The sequence below is a fragment of the Notolepis coatsorum genome (assembly GCF_963971535.1).
Source record: "Notolepis coatsorum genome assembly, chromosome: 4".
Lineage (NCBI taxonomy): Eukaryota > Metazoa > Chordata > Actinopteri > Aulopiformes > Paralepididae > Notolepis > Notolepis coatsorum.
This window is the reverse complement of record NC_140168.1, coordinates 733,835-756,796: the sequence shown is the minus strand read 5'-3', so window position 1 is coordinate 756,796 and position 22,962 is coordinate 733,835. Positions and strand designations below refer to the sequence as shown.

Here is a 22,962-nt window from a genome sequence, read left to right as displayed (position 1 = left end):
GGATGCAGACCAGAGAAAGACTTTAGTCTTGTTTATGACTGGCGGGCTTACTTACCATTCCTTAGCAAGTCGCTTGTAGACTTTCTTGATCTCAGCTTGACTGGCACTCCTGGTCACTCCTAGGATCTTGTATGGGTCTGCCTCAGAGGCGCAGTACCCAGGTCCTGCCACCAGGAGGAACAACAGGACCACAGCAGCAGCCAATGGCAGAGACATGTTTGACGTTGCCATTATTAGCTACCTAAGGGAAAGCATACATAATTGGGTAGGTTTTGAGTGACAAAGGGCTACATTTGACAATCTCATCTGAATGAATGAATGAAAACTTTTATTAACAGATTGCAGAATGGGTACAATACAGTACGGCTCAATACACACAATTATTAAGGGGATGCAGATCAGAGAAAGACTTTCGTCTTGTTTACATCAGGGTCCCCCATTTTCAATTCATCGTGACATAAATGACATACATGACATACAGATAGACAGTACTGCTACATCTATACATTTATGACATATCAGATCTACAAATATACAGTACTGTTTATGTGTAGTGTACTACACTTGACAATCTCATCTGGTGATATGCTTTGCATCATGCATGCTAGCTATACTGGCAGAAGGTCAGTGAATACCACGACCACAACACCAGAGGAAGCTCAACAAATCATGTTCAACCCAGATTCGGCTCAAACAAGGGACTGAACACGTTTCGCAATTATGCCACATCAATGTGGAACGCCCTACCCACAGCTGTAAAGGAATGTGAATCACTACCCACATTCAAAACCGCTCTCAAAGAGCACCTACGGGAGGCTGCAATTCGAAACTGGCCACCATAAATGTCCAAACCCCCCCACCCCCCCACCGCATGTATATAATCTCTCCCCGCCGTATGTATATTTCTCTCCCACCCACCCACCCCCTCCTAATGTACAGTCTCCTCCCCATCATATGTATATTCTCTGTCAGGATCTAGGGGTAACAGTACTGCATATTTGCATATCGTATATGTCACAAATGTAACAGTACTAAATACCTGTATGTCATGTATGTCCCTATGCCATAAATGTCATGTATGTTGTGTATGTCATAAATGTCACTATGAATTGAAAATGGGGGACCCTGATGGAAACAAGACGAAAGTCTTTCTCTGGTCTGCATCCCCTTAACAATTGTGTGTATTGAGCCGTACTGTATTGTACCCATTCTGCAATCTGTTAATAAAGTTTTCATTCATTCATTCATGTGTGCAGGATGTAACATTAGATATTATAGATGATGTGTGCAGGATGTAACATTAGATATTATAGATGATGATATGATGATGTAACATTAGATATTATAGATGATGTGATGATGTAACATTAGATATTATAGGTGATGATGATGTAACATTAGATATTATAGATGATGTGATGATGTAACATTAGATATTATAGATGATGTGATGATGTAACATTCGATATTATAGATGATGTGTGCATGATGTAACATTAGATATTATAGGTGATGTGTGCATGATGTAACATTAGATATTATAGGTGATGTGTGCAGGATGTAACATTAGATATTATAGATGATGTGATGATGTAACATTAGATATTATAGGTGATGTGTGCAGGATGTAACATTAGATATTATAGGTGATGTGTGCAGGATGTAACATTAGATATTATAGATGATGTGTGCAGGATGTAACATTAGATATTATAGGTGATGTGTGCAGGATGCATCAACAACAACACGCTATACTGCAGACTGGGTACAGTAAAGTACAGTACAGACTGCTGTCTCTTAGCTAGTGTGTCGGGAGCTACTGTACACTGTACTGTACCGTCACTCAGCTCGTTCTACCAGCAGCCAGCCAGCTAGCAGCACATCATCCAGAGACTCCATCTAGTTCCATTCATTCTCAGCAAAAAAAAACAGCAGCACTGTATTGATTTTTTTCATTCTGACGTTACGTTATTATTAAGTTAGCCCGCTGTCTTCTAGCTAGCTCGCTTGAAAAGCCACAAGTATTTTATTAATAAAGATTTCAAACCTCAAACACAATATGTTCAACCGATGCTGCTGCCGAGACACATAGTGCTTGTTGTTCTTCAGAGTGACGTCCGTCAGGATAATGTTGACGTGAACTCCCGGAAGCTGCTGTGAGAGAGAGAGGGGGAGGAGTCACAGAGACGAATGGAACTCTGGGAGTTTGAGTTTTATGTTGAATGAATGAATGAAGTTTTTTATTTTACGGTCTTATTTTATTTTATTTTTATTTGTCTCGAACATAGAAACATAAAATAAGTTTAAAAAACAAAAAGGTAAATAGTCAAAGACTATTTCCATACAGTAAGTGTTCGAGAAGGAACAGGGGGAAGTAAAACAACTTATCAAGCCCTGCCCCTTCCTTACAATAATTTGACATTATAATTTAATTAAAAAAAGTATAATATAACAAATAATAAAAAATAAAATAAAATTACAGTTTTTTATATATCCATTTACAGTCAAACAAATCAAAAACACCCGTGTGGACTTGCAAATAAAAATAAATAAAAATAAAAATAGCAAGCACAGACACAAAATCAAAAATCAACGACAGAAAAAAAGGAATAGGCTGAATCACATGCTTATTTTTGCCTATCCTTTACACATTCTTCAAAAACGAAATATATTTTATAGGGTGGTGATGATGTTAGGGTTGGGTATTTTGTTTGGTTTGTTGGTTTTTCTTTATTGTTTTCTTTTCTTTGCCGGGTTCTTCTTGCCTTATCCGCTCCAGCAGTTGCTGGGTTGTACACAAGGTGGCGGTATGCACCGTTCTGTGGTTTAACTCCAAAGAAGAAGAAGAAGAAGTCCACCAATCACAACACGCAGTGATGTAAACACGGAAGTAGCTGGTGAAACATAACAACAGCAGAGAGGAAGGAACTAACTGACAAAAAAGAAAGTACTGCTGGTCTTAATAATAACCAAACACGGTAACTTATTATTGTATCGTTCTCTCACATTAATCGAATTGATGATCATTTTTTAAATATTGCTCGATATCGGTTGCTGCCGACAGTTTCTTCCCCCATAATGTCGTGACGGAATTACAGTCTTCGTCAAATGTATAATACAAATTTGGACGCATTTGGTTTAGGTTCCGTTACTCTCTTTTCTGGATTGATTGATTGATTGATTGAAAACTTTATTAACAGATTGCAGAATGGGTACAATACAGTACGGCTCAATACACACAATTGTTAAGGGGATGCAGACCAGAGAAACACTTTCGTCTTGTTTACATCAGGGTCCCCCATTTTCAATTCATCATAACATATATGACATACAGATAGACAGTACTGCTACATCTATACATTTATGACATACCAGATTTGCAAATACAGTACTGTTTGTGATACAAAAAGAGTCCAGAAAAGAGAGTATATACATTTGACGTAGAAACTGTACATTGGAGGAGGTTGGGTGGGTGGGGCACACTGTACATTGGAATATTGGACTCTTTTTGTATCACAAACAGTACTGTATATGTGTAGATCTGGTGTCATAAATGTATATGTAGCATTACTGTCTATCTGTATGTCATATGTTATGATGAATTGAAAATGGGGGACCCTGATGTAAACAAGACGAAAGTCTTTCTCTGGTCTGCATCCCCTTAAAGGAAAACTCCAACATTTTGGGAAATTAGCTTATTTGCCATCTACCCTGGAGTTAGATCAGAAGATACAAACCTTTTTTTCTTCTCTGTGCGTGCAGTAGGAGTAGGAAGACGTGCACCGTTAGCCTAGCTTAGCGTCAGTCACTGGAAGTAGGTTCCTCCATTAGCCTAGTTCCCAACGTCTTCCTACTCCTACTGCACGCACAGAGAAGAAAAAGGTATGCATCTTCTTGTCTAACTCCAGGGTAGATGGCAAATAAGCGAATTTCCCAAAATGTTGGAGTTTTCCTTTAACAATGGTTTGTATTGAGCCGTACTGTATTGTACCCATTCTGCTATCTGTTAATCCAATTTTCAATCAATCAATCAATGACTCACAGACTCTCCTCTACCTTGTTCCCTGTCTTGACGGGTCATTTCAGATATTATTTTCAGAATGGATCAGAGACACAAGAAGATTCTCCAGCGCAACAGAACCAATCTTGTGAGAGACTTGGACCCATCGGATCTCTATGACGGCCTCCTGGACCAAGGAGTCTTCACTCAAGATATGATTGATGAGATAAAGGTAAATGTGAATAGCTTTATAATATCATTATATAATAATAAAAATAATTTTTTCGATTAGATTCAAATGTATTGTCATCATACAGCACAAGTACAGTACTCTGTAGCGACCCTGGGATTTGGGTCGGTTGGTCAGCCGAGCTGTCACTCTACACTGCCAACCTATTGGCTGGCGGCGACGCTATAGGGGAGGGGGCAGGGGCTGACCTGGAAAGGGTAAGAGGGTGCGGCCTCATGAGGCATCATGGGAAGTGGGGAGATGAGTCTTACAGTGGCAGGCAGAGGTGATGCACCCAGACTTGTAATGTAACCGAAGTGTTGAATAAAGACCTGAGTGAGAACTATAACCCCTCGAGAGTCGTCAACAACGTTTGAAACTCTGAAACGTTACAGTACAATGAAAAGCAGTTTGGCATCCAACCAGAGTGCAAATGTAACAGTAACGTGCAACAGTAATATACAATATATAGGTGATTAACAGGCTGTTGTTGGGGTGGTGAGGGTCCTTCATTATTCTGCAGGCTCTGGATTTGCACCTCTTGTTATATAAGTCCTGCAGGGTTGGTAGTGCAATACCCGTAGCACGCTCAGCTGAGCGCACCACTCTCTGTAGGGCCTTCCTGTCCTGTGCCGTGCTGTTTCCATACCAGGCAGTGATATTTCCAGTCAGGATGCTCTCTACAGCTCCGGAGTAGAAGGACTGGAGTAACCTATGCCTGCTACGATTGTGCAATAAAACAATAGTAATAGTAATAATAATAATAAGATAACTAGAATAGACATGATAAATAGACATGTTAATAAATCACTTCAAGGCACTGGATCCTATGTACACTCCTATACAATGTGCAGTTTTTCGTCTATGTCCCTATGCTATACTTGCTGTTACTAACTATACTATACAAGAATCACAACAAGTTATTTTCTTAAAGTGTCTTTCTTCCCTTCCTTTAAAGTGTCCTTTTCTTGTGTGTTTAAAGTGACCGGTGGCGCGTTTGTGTGTGTGCGAGTGCAGAGTGTTGTGTTGTGTGTGTGTGTGTGTGTGTTCATGTGTGCTTGTGTGTTGAGATCAGTTCAGTGTTCTGATGGCCTGAGGGAAGAAGCTGAGCCTCAGTCTCTCTGTTCTTGTTGCATGTATACGGAGGCGCTTGCCGGCAGCTTGAACAGGCTGTTGTTGAGGGGGGTGAGGGTTAGGGTGAGGGTTAGGGTGAGGGTTAGGGTGAGGGTGGTGAGGGTGGTGTGTAAAGCGCTTTGGATAAAATACTTATATAAATGCAGCCATTTACCGTTTATCATTTACGGTCGCCTCCGCCGTCGGTGTGTGAACGTGTGAGTGAACGGGTGAATGTGAGGCAGGACGTGTGAAGAGCGTTGGACAGAGAGCTCCTATATAAATATATAAACGCACCGTTTGACCGTCGACCCGCTCAGATCTCCGGGACCAGACGGGACCAGGCCAGGCAGCTGGTCCGGGACCTGGAGACCCGCGGGAGCCAAGCCTTCCCGGTCTTCCTGGAGTGTCTTCGGGAGACGGGCCAGCACACGTTGGCGGAGCTCCTGCAGGACGGAGAGGCGACGGTCCCGCCGGTCCCACCGCTGCTGCTGCCAGCGCCGCCTCCTCGTCCCGTGGTCCAGCCTCTGCCAGTCTGTGAGTGTGTGATTCCAGTCTGTGAGTGTGTGATTCCAGTCTGTGAGTGTGTGATTCCAGTCTGTGAGTGTGTGATTCCAGTCTGTGAGTGTGTGATTCCAGTCTGTGAGTGTGTGATTCCAGTCTGTGAGTGTGTGATTCCAGTCTGTGAGTGTGTGATTCCAGTCTGTGAGTGTGTGATTCCAGTCTGTGAGTGTGTGATTCCAGTCTGTGAGTGTGTGATTCCAGTGTGATTCCAGTCTGTGAGTGTGTGATTCCAGTCTGTGAGTGTGTGATTCCAGTCTGTGAGTGTGTGATTCCAGTCTGTGAGTGTGTGATTCCAGTCCGTGAGTGTGTGATGCCAGTCTGTGAGTGTGTGATTCCAGTCCGTGAGTGTGTGATGCCACATCAAATCCCCCCTCAGGCTGTTCACATTATTATAATAATTTTTTGAATGTGGCCAATATCAGATTCCAGTGTGCTCCTGAACTGACCCGCATTATGCAAATGATCAAAATTATATAATTTTACCTACAGTGTGAACGTAGCCACCAGCCCACCAGTATACAATGTTATATCCTACTGTCATATTATTTGCATTGATTTGCTGCTCATGGTGTGTGTGTGTCTGTGTGTGTGTGTGTGTCTGTGTGTCTGTGTGTGTGTGTGTCTGTGTGTGTGTGTGTGTGTGTGTGTGTGTGTTCTGCCAGCCTCTCCTAAGGATGTTGACAAGCGTGAGAAAGTAGTCCGCCCGCTCCAACCTGTACGGAGGCCCACCACCACTCCCAGTCCACGTAAGATAATGGGATCATTTAAAAATGATGTTAAAGGTGCTGTACGTGCTATTTTGTTGTGTGATAATAAGTGGTCTACATGTTCAAATAGTCTCTACATTCTGACAGTCATCACTGATATAGAGTGTCTGGTCAGTAACATGGGTCTCCCAGTCCCTCCACTCTGCAGTAAACAGCCATCACTGATATAGAGTGTCTGGTCAGTAACATGGGTCTCCCAGTCCCTCCACTCTGCAGTAAACAGTCATCACTGATATAGAGTGTCTGGTCAGTAACATGGGTCTCTCAGTCCCTCCACTCTGCAGTAAACAGTCATCACTGATATAGAGTGTCTGGTCAGTAACATGGGTCTCCCAGTCCCTCCACTCTGCAGTAAACAGCCATCACTGATATAGAGTGTCTGGTCAGTAACATGGGTCTCCCAGTCCCTCCACTCTGCAGTAAACAGCCATCACTGATATAGAGTGTCTGGTCAGTAACATGGGTCTCCCAGTCCCTCCACTCTGCAGTAAACAGCCATCACTGATATAGAGTGGCTGGTCAGTAACATGGGTCTCCCAGTCCCTCCACTCTGCAGTAAACAGTCATCACTGATATAGAGTGTCTGGTCAGTAACATGGGTCTCCCAGTCCCTCCTGCTCTGCAGTAAACAGACATCACTGATATAGAGTGTCTGGTCAGTAACATGGGTCTCTCAGTCCCTCCACTCTGCAGTAAACAGTCATCACTGATATAGAGTGTCTGGTCAGTAACATGGGTCTCCCAGTCCCTCCACTCTGCAGTAAACAGTCATCACTGATACAGAGTGTCTGGTCAGTAACATGGGTCTCCCAGTCCCTCCACTCTGCAGTAAACGGACATCACTGATATAGAGTGTCTGGTCAGTAACATGGGTCTCCCAGTCCCTCCACTCTGCAGTAAACAGTCATCACTGATATAGAGTGTCTGGTCAGTAACATGGGTCTCTCAGTCCCTCCACTCTGCAGTAAACAGTCATCACTGATATAGAGTGTCTGGTTAGTAACATGGGTCTCTCAGTCCCTCCACTCTGCAGTAAACAGACATCACTGATACAGAGTGTCTGGTCAGTAACATGGGTCTCCCAGTCCCTCCACTCTGCAGTAAACAGCCATCACTGATATAGAGTGTCTTGTCAGTAACATGGGTCTCTCAGTCCCTCCACTCTGCAGTAAACAGCCATCACTGATATAGAGTGTCTGGTCAGTAACATGGGTCTCCCAGTCCCTCCACTCTGCAGTAAACAGCCATCACTGATATAGAGTGTCTGGTCAGTAACATGGGTCTCTCAGTCCCTCCACTCTGCAGTAAACAGTCATCACTGATATAGAGTGTCTGGTCAGTAACATGGGTCTCTCAGTCCCTCCACTCTGCAGTAAACAGCCATCACTGATATAGAGTGTCTGGTCAGTAACATGGGTCTCCCAGTCCCTCCACTCTGCAGTAAACAGTCATCACTGATATAGAGTGTCTGGTCAGTAACATGGGTCTCCCAGTCCCTCCACTCTGCAGTAAACAGTCATCACTGATATAGAGTGTCTGGTCAGTAACATGGGTCTCCCAGTCCCTCCTGCTCTGCAGTAAACAGCCATCACTGATATAGAGTGTCTGGTCAGTAACATGGGTCTCCCAGTCCCTCCACTCTGCAGTAAACAGCCATCACTGATACAGAGTGTCTGGTCAGTAACATGGGTCTCCCAGTCCCTCCACTCTGCAGTAAACAGCCATCACTGATATAGAGTGTCTGGTCAGTAACATGGGTCTCCCAGTCCCTCCACTCTGCAGTAAACAGCCATCACTGATATAGAGTGTCTGGTCAGTAACATGGGTCTCCCAGTCCCTCCACTCTGCAGTAAACAGCCATCACTGATACAGAGTGTCTGGTCAGTAACATGGGTCTCTCAGTCCCTCCACTCTGCAGTAAACAGTGGAGGGACTGGGAGACCCATGTTACTGACCAGACACTCTATATCAGTGATGGCTGTCGGAATGTAGAGCTATTTAACACTTATTTTAATAAAAAAATATGTCACTTTTAAAGGACCACTTATATATGTGTTATATATATTTATATTATTATTATTATTATTATTATTATTATTATTATTATTATTATTATTATTATTATTATTATTATTATTATTATTATTATTATTATTATTATTATTATTATTATATTATATATAATATTTAGTATGTTTATATCAATGCATTGATCACAGCTTCTGAGAGAGACAGCGTGAGACCACGGCCACCAGCGAGGACACGGCGGGACAGCCTGCAGGTAATCAGCCGTCTTCATCACCACGACAACGACCTGTGTTTACTAAACACTAGAACAGCTGGGCCGGTCATATGACTGTCGTCTACAACAGGAAATAAACACGTGTTGGGAAATGTTGTTAAGAAGAGTCAATGAGGGAGGGCCTTGTGTCTTTCTACATAATTCAAAGCCTCCTCGCCTCATCCATGACAGTCTGGTACGGTTCCACTGACCAACACACCAAACACAAACTCCAACGCATCACCAACAACACAGCCTCCAAAATAATTGGCTGTGTCCCCCCCCCCCCCCCTCCCCTCTCTGGACTCCATCTACACCTCACACACAGTCACCCGCTCTGGTCAAATAGTCAACGACCCCTCTCACACAGCACACCACTTATTCCAGCGCATGCCCTCAGGTCGCTACAGGGTCAATTTCAACCAGACACACACGCTGCTTCACAAACAGCTTTTTCCCCACAGCAGTCCGAACACTAAACACCCCGGCCCGCCCCCCCCCCCCCCCCCCCCCCCCCCCCCCCCCTGGCACAGACGGGCAAGCATCCGAACTGAATTGAACTGACACTGACTGACACTGGTTTAATCTAAATTAAATGTTTAATCTATTGACAGCACTAATAAATACATATATATACATACAGGACAATCACATATATATATTAGTGCTGTCAATAGATAAATTTTTTTTACTAATTAATCTCACAATTTTCTGTAATTAATCTAGATTAAAAATAGCATTTTTCTACTTAAGACCGAAGCTTGTAACAGATATTTACTTGAGTAAAATCATGGAATTAATGTAAAATCAACACAAAGAAAGTATATTTAGATTCAAAGACTATTTTAATAGCTTTCTTTGAATACAGTTTCTCTCCTGTGAAATACAAATGTTCAACAAAACCATCAACATTGACTCAGCTAGACCTCTCTCTTATATCCGCGGCGCTAAGATTGAAGATCTTTCACTCCATAGATTCATCTAGATTAATTTATTTTAATGCTTTAAATAATTTTTATTAATCTCCAAAGTTAAAGCATTCATTTTGACAGCCCTAGTATTTATGTATTTATTGTGGGGAGTGGGAGGTGGGAGGTGGGAGGTGGGCGTTTGATGTTCCATGTTGATGTCCCAGTGCTTAACTAACATACTGTACCACAAACCATCACCACCAACCATCGTTGTGTGGCATTAAAGTCTTGTATCTTGTATCTCGCAAATGCGGAGCTAATGATGCTAATGATGGAGCATCGCCGTCGGTTGTGTGATAGTAAAGGGCTAACCTTCTGTATTGTCACAGTGAAAGGGTTAAGAATGAGTCATTCGCTTTTGGTCTTTTTAAGAAAATGGTTTGTAAAGCTATTTTTGAAAACTACAAGGGTGAATAATACTGTTTTTTTCTTTGTTAATTTCTTTTAGAATACTGTTTTGGAGTCTTAATTTTGTTAATAATATAGGACCGGCTGTCGTGTGGCAGTGAAAGGGTTCATCCATTTCTTAGCTTTTTGAACAGTACATTTACAAATAATATCTCTCAAATCATATTTTCTATCATGTGTTGAAAAAAAAAAAAAAACTTTGCACCACTGTCTCGATCTCACTTCCTGTTCTGTCTGGTCGTCTCTCCGTCTCTCCTGGTCCCGTCCAGAGCTACAAGATGGAGTGCAGCCCGTGTGGACACTGCCTCATCATCAACAACGTGGACTTCGAGCCCCAGAGTGGGCTGAGCGGCCGCACGGGCTCCAACGTGGACCGCGACAAGCTGGAGGCCCGGTTCAAGGCGCTCAACTTCCAGGTGGAAGTGAAAACCAACCTGAGATACAAAGTGAGGATCGTTCTGTCCGCGTCGACCCCCTTTTAGGGCGCTTCATGGGTTAATGTATATCTAAAGCCCTCCATCTCACGGTCCCCAATTTACCGCATATATATATATATATATATATCCATATCTGTCTGAATATACATGCATATAATCCTTCTATATACCTACTTATACACATGTATATATAACCCGTATAACTCTGTATAATAGCATGTACAATCATGCTGTATATACCATATATTTATTCTTTCTTACCATATATATATGTATCCACATCTCTCTGTACATACCTGCATATAATCCTTACATATCTGTAGATACTATATTATATATTTGTACATATCTCTTACCTACTCTTACTAGTTACGCTGCTGGCCAGTATGACTTACTACCATAGTGTCTTTATACCTGTATCACTGTACATATTAATACTATATCTATATCTGTACATATCTCTTACCTACTCTTACTAGTTACACTGCTGGCCAGTATGACTTACTACCATAGTGTCTTTATACCTGTATCACTGTACATATTAATACTATATCTATATCTGTACATATCTCTTACCTACTCTTACTAGTTACACTGCTGGCCAGTATGACTTACTACCATAGTGTCTTTATACCTGTATCACTGTACATATTAATACTATATCTATATCTGTACATATATCTTACCTACTCTTACTAGTTACACTGCTGGCCAGTATGACTTACTACCATAGTGTCTTTATACCTGCATCACTGTACATATTAATACTACAACTATGTACACACATCTGATTAGCACTATTACTCAGTAGTACTAATGTATATATTTTATACCCAGTTTAATCACCTGTACTTTGTATATTACTGTTGCACTTTACTGTTACATTTTTGCACTCTGGTTGGATGCCAAACTTCTTTTCGTTATACTGTACTTGTGCTGCTGTATGATGACAATACATTTTTATCTAATCTAATCTTTTTTGTATTTTATTTTTGTATTATTTTTTAAACAAACACAAACAAACATGACAACACAAGATTAGATATACAAGTTTCAACCGGAAAAAATGTGCCGGAAGGTCTGGACTCTTACATATCTCGATGTGATTTATCTAGAAATATCTACAGCAAGAATTTTGGGTCTCAATGAATCCAAAATGACAATGTGGTTAGAAGTGGTGGAGAGAATAAAAGCTAGCATTTAATGGTAGTGTCTGGTTAGGAGCGAATGATAATGGATGGATTATCCAATGGGGGGTCCGGGGGGGGGGGGGGGTGCGAGCAAGAGCATAATTGTGTATGGTATTAGATAGCAGGTATTAGGGGTATATCCTGTATAAGACATTTAACTAAATGGTGATTTCATTGGATGTGCACTGTTAATTAATGCTTGTATCTAATCTAATCTAAAGTTCTAAAACTAACTACAATTTCCCATTCAAGAGGTTTATTTGTCACATACATACCAGGGCACACAGTGAAATGCGGGTGGTCATGCCCGCGTCGATTGTGCAATAATACTACCGGTAATAATAAAATAGACATAAAAAAACAAGTAATAAGAAGACATGAGATGTGCATGATAAAAATAGACATGCTAAATTCCTGAGAAGGCACTGGGTCCTATGTACACTATACTATACAATATACAGTTTTAACTCTGTCATTATGCTATACTTACTATATCTAAACTATACTATACAAGAACCACATTGGTTCTTTCCTTAACCCTTTCACTGCCACACGATAACCGGTTAAAGTGACCTTTATATTCCTCATTCCAGTTTAAAGTGACCTTTTCCAATTTGTTTAAAGTGACATTTTGTTTCAGCAAATCAGACACCATCTCGCAGCTTTATCCAAGAAGGACCACTCTCAGTCCGACTGCTGTGTGGTCATCATGCTGTCGCACGGCACCGAGGTGAGAGGTTCTGCTGTGTTCAGTGCGGTCTTTATACCGATAGGGCAGTGGTTCTCAAACTACGGGCGTGACCCAAATTAGGGAAGTGACTAGTGGAAAGTACATTTTTCTTTTTAAATGTGTATTTTAATGTTCTGGCAACATATTTTGGCTAAATATGGCTCCTTTTATAAATGTGTATTGATAACATAGTGCTGTAATTACATTTTCTAATAAATATGCATGATCAAGTTCAACAACGTGTGCTTTTATTTTGATATTCCTTAATTCCACGTTGAAATTACGCGATACATACATTAAGTGTGGGGCCCGGGTCCCCCAAAAGAAATGCTAAATAAAATGGGGTCGCGGTGTGAAACAGTTTGAGAACCCCTGCAGTGCACACAGACCCACGTCTGCATCTTTGTTTACACTGTTTATTTTTCTCATATTTCTATATTCAGATCTAATTGTATTGCCTATATTTATGTATTTCTGCTATTACCCTGCCCTTACCTGTACCTCCCCTCCCCCCAACCCCATGCTACTATGACGCCTGAATTTCCCCCAAGGGGATCAATAAAGGAATATCTTATCTTAGTTCATCTTATCTTATCTGAGACAGTCAAATTCCAAATATATATTATTATCTACCCGACTGCCTCTTTGAACTGCTGCGGTCAGGCGAGCGCTGCCGGAGTCTCATGGCCGGCACAGAGAGACTCAGAGAGACCATCAGGATGCTCAACGAACAATAACTCTATAATGTAACACCAACCATTCCATCTACACTCCCTGCACACACATCCACACGCACACACTCACTTTAAACAAACACTCACCTTTAACATTCACTTTAAACACTACACCATATTTGATCTATTTATTACTAAAAATATTTGCACTACATCTCTACCTAATTTGAGCATTTTCTTGCATTTTGTACTTTAGTTTTGTATATTGCATATTTTGTTTAGTGTTTGCTCTTTTTATTCTTTTAACTTTTTTACTGTATGAAGCACAATCGTAGAGGGCTCATCCAGAACCAAGCATGTCACTGTAATGTACATGTACCTTATATATGTGACAAATAAGACAAAACTTGAAAAAAAAATAAAACTTTGTTTTTAGAATAGAAATACTTTATTCACCCCGAGGGAAATTTGGCGACAATAACAAATCGCTCACAGTGAACCGTAACATTTGGATAGACAAAAACAAAAGTCACGAATAAGAATAAAATAAGCCTTTTTTTGTTTGATCCACTTTTTCTCCCATTTTCTACATTTTTCTCCCATCCCAATTTCGTATCATCCAATTCAACCCTCCCCTGTCACGGACGCTGTTTCTTGCCTCCCACAAGCCGGCTGCAATGTGGACTAAGTCATACATAGCACAAGTCCCCTCCGGTACTCGAGGTAAAAGCAGTCACATCTTTCCACCTGCGCAGCTCGATCTTTCAGCGTCAGGGGTCTGGGCTTTGGAGGGGCGCCGCCCCCATCGCTTCCTGATTCTACTGCGCAGGCGCACTAACCGACCTGTAGGAGTCGCTGTCCACAACGCCCGATCCCCACCCATCAGTTTCCCACCCCCTAATACGGCCAATGTGTATTAGTACGGACGACCAGCTAAACTGAAAGCAATGTGGAGCGCTGGGCTCGAACAGGCGAACCCAGCGTCTCCAGTATTCGTGGCGAGCGCCTTGCCCACTACGCCACGTAGCCGCCCACAGAATAAAATAAGCCTACGAATAAAATACTGTCCAGGATATACATTTCCTATGTCACATTCTAATATACAATACACAGTAAAAATATACATAAATATAAATATACAGTAAGTCTTTGTAAATGTAAAAGTAGTGCTGTCACCCTGTGCTCAGTGATGCAGTGAGTTACAGTGATGCGTTATAAAGTCTGTCGGGATCCACTGGTAGACGTCTTCCAAAATGGAAAACCGAAGATACAAGATCCAGCCTGCTTCACCTTTGACCTTTTCAACGCTCACCTTTTTGTTGTGCAGGTGAGTCACAGCCGCTTCCCCGGCGCGGTGCACGGTGTGGACGGACCCGCTGTGCCCGTCCAGCTCATCACCAACTACCTGAACGGCCAGCACTGTCCGTCCCTGCAGGGCAAGCCCAAGCTGTTCTTCATCCAGGCCTGCGGCGGAGGTGACCCACTTAACCCTAACCCTAACCCCCACGCTGCACGCAGGCACTGACTGAGTGATTGATTGATTGAAAACTTTATTTAACAGATTGCAGAATGGGTACAATACAGTACGGCTCAATACACACAATTGTTAAGGGGATGCAAACCAGAGAAAGACTTTCGTCTTGTTTACATCAGAGTCCCCCATTTTCAATTCATAGTGACACATGATATATATATATATTAGGGCTGTCCCCGACTAAGGATTTGGATGGTCGACTAGGATTGGCCAAAACTTGCCATTAGTCGACTATTGGTCGACTTAAAAAAAATAAAAAAGCACAATATATATATATTATATATATATATATATATATATATATATATATATATATATATATATATATATATATATATTCTTTTATTTTTTATTTTTTTTATCGTTCCATTTGGGATGTGGGGGTGCTTAATGTCTGAAGGAGTCGACTGAAGGAGCCCTGTTTCTATTCTCACCTCCATCTCGAAAGTCATGGAAAAAATAGTCTACGAACAGGTCGAAAAGTACCTAGCGGAAAAAAATCTAATCTACGAATTCCAATCTGGCTTCAGAACATCCCACTCCACTGACACATGCCTTCTCTATTTGAATGACCACATCAAACAAGAGGTGGACGCAGGCAAATACTGCGGCATGGTCATGCTGGACCTACAAAAGGCCTTTGACACGGTCAATCACTCCATTCTGATTGACAAGCTAAAAGCAATTGGTTTTGATAGTCTATCAGTGAGCTGGATGACATCAGAGCACGGATCCAATTCCAGAGGGACATTCGGGATTGTAACGTCCTCTGTTTCACAGAAACTTGGCTGAGTCCAGATGTCCCGAATCACGCAATAGAACCGGCAGACCACTTCTTCGTTCTCCGCAAGGACCGGACGGCAGAAGAGTCACTAAAGAAGAAAGGAGGCGGCATTGCCTTCATGATAAACAAGGAGTGGTGCGATTTAGGCAACACAAAGGAACTGTCTAACCACTGCTCCCCAGACCTGGAGTTTATCACGATAAAATGTCGACCCTTCTTCCTCCCAAGAGAGTTAACGTCCATCATCCTCATCGGAGTGTACATTCCACCACACGCGAACACTGGGGTCGCACTTTCAAAACTTCACGACGAGGTAAACAAACTCCAGGCAGCTAATGTTGACGCTGCCATTTTGGTTTTGGGTGATTTCAACAGCGCGCGTCTTAAAAAGGTGTTGCCGAATTTCTATCAGCATGTGACCTGTCCCACCAGAGGCGAGAACATATTAGACCATGTATACTCGCAATTTAAGAATGGTTACAAGTCACAGGCTCTTAGTCCATTCGGTAAGTCCGATCACGCCGCAATATTTCTTTTGCCAAAGTACAAACAAAGTCTCAAGCGAACGCCGGTGGTCTCGCGAGAGGTTAAGCGTTGGGCCGTGACGTCAGAGGAGTCACTCCAAGCTGCACTGGAATGCACAGACTGGAGTGTATTCCGTGATAACACAGCCAATATTAACGAATACACCGAAACGGTGATTGACTATGTCTGTACTCAGGTAGAAGAAACAATCCCCTCCACCAAAATTAAAATCTACCCAAATCAAAAGCCCTGGGTAGACAAATCCGTCCGTGAGGCTCTGAAAGTGCGCACATCAGCATACAACACCGGGCTGGTGACAGGCAACATGGAAGAACACAAGATGGCAAGATACAACGTCAGGAGAGCAGTAATAGAGGCAAAACGGCGTTACAGGGATAAAGTTGAACTTCAGTTTGAACAGGCTGACTCTAGAGGCATGTGGCAGGGCCTCAGAACAATGACAGACTACAAAGGCACCCCCCTCAAACTGAACAGTGACATCTCCTTAGCAAATGATCTCAATTCCTTCTATGCGAGGTTTGAGGCTGTGAATAACAACACCAGCCTACAAACCACGGCAATGGGGGGGGGGGGGGGGGGGGGTGTCTGCTGATGGAGACTCAGTGTTCAGGGTAACAGAGCATGAGGTGAGACGGATCTTTAAAAAAGTGAATATCAGGAAGGCAGCAGGACCGGACGGCATCCCCGGCCGCGTCCTAAAAGTCTGTGCCGACCAACTGGCCCCGGTATTCACTGACATCTTCAACCTGTCCTTGGAACAGGCTGTCATCCCCACCTGTCTGAAGAAGTCCACCATCATCCCTGTACCCAAAAAATCTACGCCCGCTTGCCTCAACGACTACCGCCCTGTAGCCCTCACCTCCATAGCCATGAAGTGCTTTGAGAAGCTAGTGAAGGGCTACATCTGTTCCTCCCTCCCCATCAACCTGGACCCTCTGCAATTTGCATATCGCCCCAACAGGTCCACGGAGGACGCCATAGCCCATGTGCTGCACACAGCAGCATCACACCTGGACAAGAGGCAGGGGAACTATGTGAGAATGCTGTTCATCGACTACAGCTCAGCATTCAATACCATAGTCCCCTCCAAACTCATAGCCAAGCTCAGGGACCTGGGCTTGAACTATGACCTGTGCCAGTGGGTCTTGGACTTCCTGACGGGCAGACCCCAGGTGGTAAGAGCCGGCAACTGCACCTCCTCATCCATCACGCTCAACATAGGGGCCCCCCAGGGCTGTGTTCTGAGCCCCCTCCTCTACTCCCTGTACACACATGACTGCGTAGCACAGCGGAACAACAACACCATCATCAAATTTGCTGATGACACAGTAGTGGTGGGCCTGATCTCTGCCAACGACGAAAGGGCCTACCTGGAAGAGGTAGAGAACCTGTCACAGTGGTGTCAGAAGAACTGCCTCTCCCTGAACGTCAGCAAAACAAAAGAGATGATTGTGGACTTCAGGAGGTCGGGGGTCAAGGACTACAGCCCCCTCAGCATCGACGGGGCACCGGTTGAGAGAGTGAACAGTTTCAAGTACCTCGGAGCCTACATATCCGAGGACTTGACATGGACCACACACATTGACAGTGTTGTGAAGAAGGCACGACAACGCCTCTACTTCCTCAGGCGCCTAAGGAAGTTCCAAGTCAGTCAGAAGATCCTTAGGAACTTCTACTCATGTACAATAGAGAGCATCCTGACCGGCAACATCACCTCCTGGTTTGGGAATAGCACTGCACAAGACCGTAGCAGACTACAAAGAGTGACACGTTCAGCCGAACGCACAATTGGAGGGGGGCTTCCCACCCTCCAGAACATTTACAACAAGCGGTGCAAGGGGAAGGCTAAGAGAATTATTAAGGACTCGAGCCACCCGAACAACTGCCTCTTTGAACTGCTGCGGTCAGGCAAGCGATACCGGAGTCTTAAGGCGAGCACAGAAAGACTCAGAAGAAGCTTCTATCCCCAGGCCATCAGGCTGCTAAACGAACAATAATCGCTAAACGAACAATAATCACTATGCAACAACCATCAAATGCACACAGCACACACACCCACACGCACACACTCACTCAAACAAACAACACACTGCAGCACCCACTCTCCACACTTTAGATCACACAAACACACTTACACTTTATATTTATTGATAAAGGATTTGCACTACAACTCGTACACCTACTGTGAACTGTACCTAAATTGCACCTCGTCCCATTTCTCCATTTCTGCCTTGCACTATATAGTATTGTATATTAGTACACTGCACAGTATTGTATATTGTATGGTAACTACGTCTATTCTGCATCGAACATTGTACATATGTCTAAACTGAACACTGTGACCTCATTTTTTTACTTCTAATTTTACTATGTTATTTTATTTCATACTTATCTTGTCTTGCACAGTCTCTGGAGCGCAACAGTAAGAAGCATTTTGTACAAAAGTATTCTGTACTTCTGTATGACAACTATTAAAGAAACTTGAACTTGAACTTGGATGCAATCCTACCTTGAGGGGAGGGAACAGATGGTGGAGGTAAACGGTACCCTATCCCCCCCCCTCACAGTGAGCTGTGGTGTTCCACAAGGAAGCATACTAGGACCGCTACTGTTCCTAATTTATGCAAATGACATGTCGTCAGCTTGTGACTGCAACTTGTTCCTGTTTGCGGACGACTCAGCCCTGCTGGTCTCTGACAAGAACAAGTTACAGGTTGAAAAAACCCTCAGCTCGGAACTAGGCAGAATCTGCATATGGCTCGCTGATAACAAACTATCATTACACATGGGCAAAACAGAGTCCATTCTCTTCGGTTCAAATAACAAACTCAGCAAGACCGACGGCTTCTCAGTTACAGTGGGTGACAATATTGTCACAAGGAAAGATGAAATTACCTACCTGGGTTCCATCCTAGAGGCTAATCTCTCCTGTGACAAAATGGCATCCAATGTAATAAAAAAAGTCAACCAACGAACTCGATTCTTGTACCGGATCTCCTCTCTGGTAAACAAGAATATCCTGAAGACTCTGGCAGGAGCACTCATTCAGGGGTACTACGACTATGCTTGCACCTCATGGTACCAAAGCACCTCAAAGGCGCTAAAAACAAAATGACAAACATCTCAAAACAAACTGGTCAGACTACTGCTTGACCTTACTCCTAGAACCCACCTCACCCCTGCCCACTTTGACAACCTAGGATGGCTTAGAGTAGACGACAGAGTACATCAACTTGCAATGGGCCTGGTCTACAAGATACACTACACGACCAAGGTACCCATGTACATGTCAAAATACTTCCCAAAGGTCAGTGAATACCACGATCACACACACCAGAGGGAGCTCCACAAATCATGTTAAACCCAGATTCGGCTCAAATAAGGGACTAACACGTTTCGCAATTATGCCACATCAATGTGGAACGCCCTACCCAAAGCTGTAAAGGAATGTGGATCACTACCCACTTTCAAAACCTCTCTCAAGGGACACCTACGGGAGACTGCAATTCAACACTGGCCCCTGTAAATATCCTAACCCAACCCCCTCCAATGTACAGTCATTTACCTAGTATGGTTTTGTCAATAGTCCAATGTACAATTTTGTTTGTTTGTACAGTGTCCCCCCCCCCCCCCCCCCTCAATGTACAGTTTTGCTTGTTTATACAGTGTGCCCCCCCCCCCCCCCCCCCAACCACCTCCAATGTAGATTACCCAGTATGGTTGTCAATATCCCAGTGTACCCAACCCCCCCCACCCAACCTCCTCCAATGTACAGTTTCTACGTCAAATGTATATACTCCCTTTTCCTGACTCCTTCTGTATCACAAACAGTACTGTATTTGCAAATCTGGTATGTCATAAATGTATAGATGTAGCAGTACTGACTATCTGTATGTCATGTATGTCATATATGTCCTGATGAATTGAAAATGGGGGACCCTGATGTAACCAAGACGAAAGTCTTTCTCTGGTCTGCATCCCCTTAACAATTGTGTGTATTGAGCTGTACTGTATTGTACCCATTCTGCAATCTGTTAATAAAGTTTTCAATCAATCAATCAATCAATTATTGTCCTCTGCAAAAGCATGCAATTGGTCCACTGATGGACATCTGATATTTGTCTAGTCTAGTGTGTTCATTAGACGGGTGAAATCCTCTTTCAGTGCCTCTGTGCCTGTTTTCTTAGGCAGTTAGCCTCTGGTATGCGTGCCATTAGTGTTAGCCACGCTTCTAGGCCTATTTCTTTTGAAAAAATAAATATATATATATATATATTTTTTTTATAATTACATTCGACTAAGAGGTTGGCCAGTCGACTACGGCCCCTTTCGACCGATTAGTCGACTATCGATTAATAGGGGTCAGCCCTAATATATATATATATATTTTTATATAGTTACAATATGTATATATATTGTGGATGACGATATTGTAAAAATCCATACCTTTGCATGGATCCATGATGGTATTAAATTAGATCAAATAAATCAGCGGAAAATAAGTTTGGCCTCCAACCAGAGTGCAAGTGTAGCAGTAAAGTGCAACAGCAATATACAACGTACAGGTGATTAAACTGGGTATAAGATATATAAATCAGTACTACTGAGTAATAGTGCTAATCAGATGTATGTACAGAGTTGTAGTATTAATATGTACAGTCATACAGGTATAATATAATATACATATAGATAATATATATATAAATAATGATCCTACCTCCTCGGTTCTGGATTGTGCACTCTGAGCAAGGCACTAACACTGTCAGGGTTGCTGGTGCTGTATATATGTACCGCTATGCTTTGCTCGCTTTATATCACAGCTTTTTTAACCCTGCATAGTCTGATTCATACCTACCCTGTTTCACGTTGTGTATTTCTCTATTTCTATTTCTTTCTGTTATATTTGTCGTATCTTTATTGCTTTTTTACCATGTTTTTACTTTATTATAGTGCCACTTATATGTACAGCGCTTTGGTGCAACTACAGCTGTTGTAAATGTGCTTTAGAAATAAAATGTACTTACTTACTTACTTACTTACTTACTTACTTACTTACTTACTTACTTACTTACTTACTTACTTACTTACTTACTTACTTACTTACTTACTTACTTACTTACTTACTTACTTACTTACTTACTTACTTACTTACTTACTTACAGCTGGGCAAATCACCATAGACTGAAATTAACTTTAGATTCTATTTTACTTAGAATTTTATATTACCGTCCTAAACCATCAAATCCGGGCCACTTGTTTGTGAGTTGTTGAAATGGTCCAACGTCTCGCCGTCTCAAAGGAGGGTCTGTCTGCTCACCGGGCGCTGGCTGCCGTGACCAATCGTATGCGACTTGGGAGTGAGAATAACAGCCTATACATCCTAATCAAGATGTCAGCCCTCAGTGCACTCAGACAGAGGCTCCATTGAAGTGTTGAGATCTTAGACCATTTCAACAACTTTTGGGCGAGTGTTTGACAAATAAGAGTCAGTTAAAAAAAAAAAAACGACATAACATACGTTTTTGTAGCCCGGGAGATCTAAAGTTAATTTCCGTCTATGTTCATTTGTCCCGGCTGTGATTGATTGATTGATTGATTGATTGATTGATTGATTGAAAACTTTATTAACAGATTGCAGAATGGGTACAATGCAATACTAACAACTGCTAAGAGGATGAAGACCAGAAAAATACTTTTGTCTTGTTTACATCAGGGTCCCCCATTTTCAATTCATCAAGACATTTATGACATACAACTTAAGACATACAAATATATGGTACTGTGTAAGAAAAAGAGATCGTAAAAAATATATATATATACATCCAAAGGGGGAGAAACTGTACATTGGACGGGGGGGGGGGGGGGGGGGGTTGGACATTTACGGGGGCCAGTTTCTAATTGCAGCCACCCGTAGGTGCTCTTTGAGAGTGGTTTTGAAGGAGGGTAGGGATTCACATTCCTTTACGGCTGTTGCATAATTGCGAAACGTGTTTAGTCCCTCTCCCTCTGGTGTCGTGGTATTCACTGACCTTTGGGAAGTATTTTGACATGTACATGGGTACCTTGGTCGTGTAGTGTATCTTGTAGACCAGGCCCATTGCAAGTTGCTGTACTCTGTCGTCTACTCTAAGCCATCCTAGGTAGTCAAAGTGGGCAGGGGTGAGGTGGGTTCTAGGAGTAAGGTCAAGCAGTAGTCTGACCAGTTTGTTTTGTGATGTTTGTAATCTTGTTTTTAGTGCCTTTGAGGTGCTTTGGTACCATGAGGTGCAAGCATAGTCGTAGTACCCTTGAATGAGTGCTCCTGTCAGAGTCTTCAGGGTATTCTTGTTTACCAGAGAGGAGATCCGTACAAGAATCAAGTTCGTTGGTTGACTTTTTTTATTACATTGGATGCCATTTTGTCACAGGAAAGATTTGCCTCTAGGATGGAACCCAGGTAGGTAATTTCGTCTTTCCTTGTGACAATATTGTCACCCACTGTAACTGAGAAGCCGTCGGTCTTGCTGAGTTTGCTATTTGATCCAAAGAGAATGGATTCCGTTTTACCCAGGTGTAATGATGGTTTGTTATCAGCGAGCCATGTGATATGAAGCGAGCAAAGCGTAGCGGGACAAATACAGCCGGGAAGCAGCCATTGTTAGGACTACACTTCCCACGGTGCCTCCCACACTGAACGATGCCATTCCATTGTAAACCCCTCTCTCTGTGTAAGATAAGATAAGGTATTCCTTTAT

At 42.6% G+C, this 22,962-nt stretch overlaps 2 protein-coding genes across 2 annotated transcripts in view; one reads left to right on the top strand and one right to left on the bottom strand.

Annotated features, from left to right (window-relative positions):
• LOC311226810 (dnaJ homolog subfamily C member 16-like) overlaps positions 1–1,915 on the bottom strand; it is a 60,699-nt gene extending 58,784 nt beyond the window's left edge. The window contains exons 1-2 of the mRNA XM_084312216.1: positions 1,838–1,915; positions 56–241 (exon numbers count right to left, since the gene is read on the bottom strand). Coding sequence (XP_084168342.1) covers positions 56–231 — 176 coding nt within the window. The 5' untranslated portion in view covers positions 232–241; positions 1,838–1,915. The remainder of the gene's footprint in view (positions 1–55; positions 242–1,837) is intronic.
• Positions 1,916–2,883: 968 nt separating this feature from the next.
• On the top strand, positions 2,884–14,889 carry casp9 (caspase 9, apoptosis-related cysteine peptidase; the record flags this gene model as incomplete). Its single annotated transcript, XM_084313300.1, has 8 exons — positions 2,884–2,978; positions 4,087–4,232; positions 5,663–5,879; positions 6,569–6,652; positions 8,893–8,954; positions 10,603–10,779; positions 12,601–12,690; positions 14,692–14,889. Exons 2-8 carry the CDS (start codon positions 4,101–4,103, stop codon positions 14,887–14,889), a joined length of 960 nt encoding a protein of 319 aa, XP_084169426.1. The 5' UTR covers positions 2,884–2,978; positions 4,087–4,100.
• Between the last annotated feature and the right edge of the window lie 8,073 nt (positions 14,890–22,962).